The 3,633-nt window shown below is 48.1% G+C and overlaps 2 protein-coding genes across 2 annotated transcripts; both read right to left on the reverse strand.

Annotated features, from left to right (window-relative positions):
* Positions 1-692: 692 nt before the first annotated feature.
* Positions 693-2,759, reverse strand: SERLADRAFT_481187 (uncharacterized protein; the record flags this gene model as incomplete). Its single annotated transcript, XM_007324836.1, has 5 exons — positions 693-1,602; positions 1,667-1,944; positions 2,003-2,032; positions 2,093-2,176; positions 2,229-2,759. The coding sequence occupies 5 exons, from the start codon at positions 2,584-2,586 to the stop codon at positions 1,375-1,377; spliced, it is 978 nt and encodes a 325-aa protein (XP_007324898.1).
* A 61-nt stretch (positions 2,760-2,820) lies between these two features.
* On the reverse strand, positions 2,821-3,552 carry SERLADRAFT_481195 (uncharacterized protein; the record flags this gene model as incomplete). Its single annotated transcript, XM_007324837.1, has 3 exons — positions 2,821-3,123; positions 3,178-3,303; positions 3,403-3,552. Coding segments are annotated over 2 exons (254 nt in total), but the record flags the coding sequence as incomplete, so codon positions are not given.
* Between the last annotated feature and the right edge of the window lie 81 nt (positions 3,553-3,633).

A 3,633-nucleotide genomic window follows, 5' to 3' on the forward strand; every position in this document is an offset into this window, starting at 1 on the left:
TATAGCTACGATTGAGTTGATATTGTTCAGATTTCCGAGCATACCAATGGTTTGAGGGTTTTGGGTCCGGGGAACGTAATCCTGAGTATACCGACAGTTCTGGGGTTCTGGGTCCGGAGCATAACTCCTTCAGAACTGCTGGAGTTCTGTCTTCTAGTATGGACATGACAGGGATAGCTTTAGCTTGCATCAATCAAAGAAAACCGCTGCACTTACTTTAAACCATCAGGTATGAAAAATGAACAGCCACCAAAAAATTGGTCATATGCATAGTGTACTTGTGCTTTCCCGTCGCCCTAAAAATGGGTATCCAATACACAATGCATGTTTCAACGCGTGCAATGTCCCCCTTGTTCATTGCATACAACAGTTCATCATAGAGTAGCAAGTATTTATTGAGTAGTAGCCCATTTTCATATTATTGGTCTCAAAATGCTGGAGGATGCTGGCATAGTCAGGTGAGCTTGTGATTGGCAATACAAGCCTTGGCTAGATAGGCAGCTATAGCCTTGAGTTCATCAAACAATGGTGCTGAAGCCGCAAATAGGGCAAGAGTAGAATGAGCTGAATTATGAGTCTTCACCTCAACTCTCCAGCAATCAAGATGGTGGCATATTCCAGCGTGATTGACCAGCTGATGTATACGCCTAAACCCTGGCTTACTGCCATATATACCTGTCTCTCTAGGTCGCAACTTGGACACATTGTGCATCAAGCTCATTTCATCTTGTCTTGCTGTTGCCGATTGCAGGAATGTGCGCCATAATGCATCAGCACAAGTCATTTGAAGATGGAAGAGACCTGGTACAAAAATGAGGTGTTGAAAACAGTTCTAGGGTGTCTCCTCAAATTGCCCTTTGCTCCTAAATGGCCTGCAGCCGCTCTCCTATGCCCAAATCCCCATGGAATAGGACTACATGCTCGGATACAGCATGGACGTTACCTGAAATGGTTGAGTTATTCACATCCATTACTCGGGCAGCAATGACAGGTGTTTTGATGAGAGGAATTTGTTCTATAACAGAAGGTTTTTCAAGCTGAGATTTGAAACCTGAAAAATACAATGCTCCGAAGTACAAGAGGTCGCTCAGGAACTTCCATGCGATGAACTGTTGTCGTGGGCTAAGTCCAGCTATGTCTGTTGGTTGTGAATGGAGGGTTAGTAAATCTTTGAATGTTTTCTTGGGTGGAAGGTCTTTGGTACGAAGCTGTGGGTTAAGGTGCCACTATTTCCAAAGGGCATGTGAGCACTTGAGGTCGACCTGAGAAACCCCATGTTGCAGCGGAAATAACAGGCCAGACGTGAGGTGCTTCAGACTGTCTGTAGAAAGTTCAATAGTGGAAGCTCTGGTTTTGAGATCGACGTCAAAATTGTCATATGTGTACGATGCAAAAAGGGTTTGGCCAAGATCTTGAAGGGCTTGATGAGACTCCATTGATAGCAATCAAATAGTGGTGTGAATTGCATTCATAGATGTTGATATGCCCATATGTGCAAGAGTATCTATGACTCTCTTGGCTCACATTCCTCAAACAGGTCATCTGCGCTGCGGTTGTCCCGTCCCCACAGCCTGCATAGGAGGAATAGAAATCAAAAAGGGGCTAATATTCGCATGCTCAATGAGGATTCCTGTGTACTGTTTTTGGAAGAGCGCTGTCAGCTTACCAGTTGTTCTTTGGGGGTGGACACGGGTCCCCTAAACACGCTCTGTGCGATGGCACCAGAGAACAATCCTTCGTCTTCATGAGCCACCATGTGCAGTTCCACAGAACTCCCTCCAGCACTCTGGCCGTTGAAGTCGCCTATGGAGGCGTCCACGAAGTCGGGGTGGGACAGGAAGCCGAAGGAGTCGAGGCGGTAGTAGACGGACACGATGACAATGTTTGGACTCTGGTTGATCCAGGGGTCAAATGGCCAATTGCGTGGGTTTCCGTAGACATAGCCTTAGTTCAATGTATACATCATTAAACCTGCCTCATCGATGCGAGCAATACAACGTACCTCCACCATGTATATAAAACAGGACAGGCACTACGGTATGCCCTCTGGATTAAGCATCGGAGACGAAGCGAACGGCAAGGACGCACGCACGGTTATCTCCTTCCTTTGCTCCAGCAGGTGCGTAGATATTCACTTTGAGACAATCTTCCGAGCCAGCTCCTCCGTGATCCCCACCTGCCACCGGTCAAGAACCACACACACGGGAACGCGGCGCGTCAGGACATACCTCCGATGGAACCTTGGACACAGAACATGGGGTACGTGGTGGCATTGATGACCTGTCTGTTTGATTCTTGGGAGATGCGAGTCGTGTTCAGAGGCAGCGGTGCGCGCCATCGTAATTCGGCCAGGGGAGGCTCGACATAGGGAATGCCCAGGTAGGCTACCGTGTTGGGATACGACTGGTTTCCCAGATAGCTCGCATAGCCGACATCGACAAGGTTGGGCGCTGATCCGGACGAAGAAGAGGACGCGAGCACGTCGCTGCTGAACACCAAGCCCAGAAGAAAAAGGGCGACGTTGAGCATTTCAGAAGAGAGCAGATGAGAGACCCTCGAGAACGCTGCCGCTCCTTCCACCTCCATTTATATAGCTGGCAGGTAAAAAGAGATCACAAGTGCTGGATGATCACGGTGTATGTTCGGATGGAGATCACGAGGCATCATATGGGCCTTGTCATAGAATGCATTTTACGATATAACCATGGAATTTTTGGCAGCGAAGCCTGCGATGCTCACGAGGATGGAAGAAGAGAGTCGCAAGATCTTCCACAGGACTCGGGAAACGGTTATTACGGACCACGGTGAGGCCGTCGGAATCATGATTATAGATTTCTTTGTCATTATTCGCAGCGACATCCTCCATAAACATTTGGCAACTATCTGGGGATCGTTATAACATAGCAGCATGGGAGTCTAAGTGGCACTATCAAACTACCCGCTTTCGAACCGTCGCGATGATTTAACTACACTAGAGGCCTGGCACGGTACCTACACCTGAAACAGTGTACTAAAATATACATGGACATGTTAACGATGACGAGTCATAGATTCCGCTCTGTGAAAATAAATAATAGGAAAGATATGGCATGTTTGACAGCTTTGCTGTCTTCCTGGCTACGACTGTGATACAGATCCTTGTTAGTTTTGAAAGTAGTAATGCTCAAATGGACTCACGAACAAACTTGACATCCCTTCTTCAGGCCGGGGCCGCCGCATTGTCAGGCTGACAGTCTTCGTATTCACGTAGTCTGGCTTTGAGCTGGGCTATTTCAGCCAGTCTTTCAGCGTCGCGGCGCGCACTTTCAGCCTTGAGTTGCTCTCGTTGGCGTGCACTTTCAGCCTCGAGTTGCTCTCGTTGGCGTGCACTTTCAGCCTCGAGTTGCTCTCGTTGGCGTGCACTTTCAGCCTTGAGTTGCTCTCGTTGGCGTGCACTTTCAGCCTCGAGTTGCTCTCGTTGGCGTGCACTTTCAGCCTCGAGTTGCTCTCGTTGGCGTGCACTTTCAGCCTTGAGTTGCTCTCGTTCCGCATTACCTTCGTCTCTCCCAGTTTGAATCAACTGTCGATGGGTTTAAACAAATTAAGTAATAGACAGCAAAATACGACAGCGAGAGTTTACTCACTTTACGTGTC

Source organism: Serpula lacrymans, assembly GCF_000218685.1.
Source record: "Serpula lacrymans var. lacrymans S7.9 unplaced genomic scaffold SERLAscaffold_46, whole genome shotgun sequence".
In the NCBI taxonomy this organism is placed as follows: Eukaryota; Fungi; Basidiomycota; class Agaricomycetes; order Boletales; family Serpulaceae; genus Serpula; species Serpula lacrymans.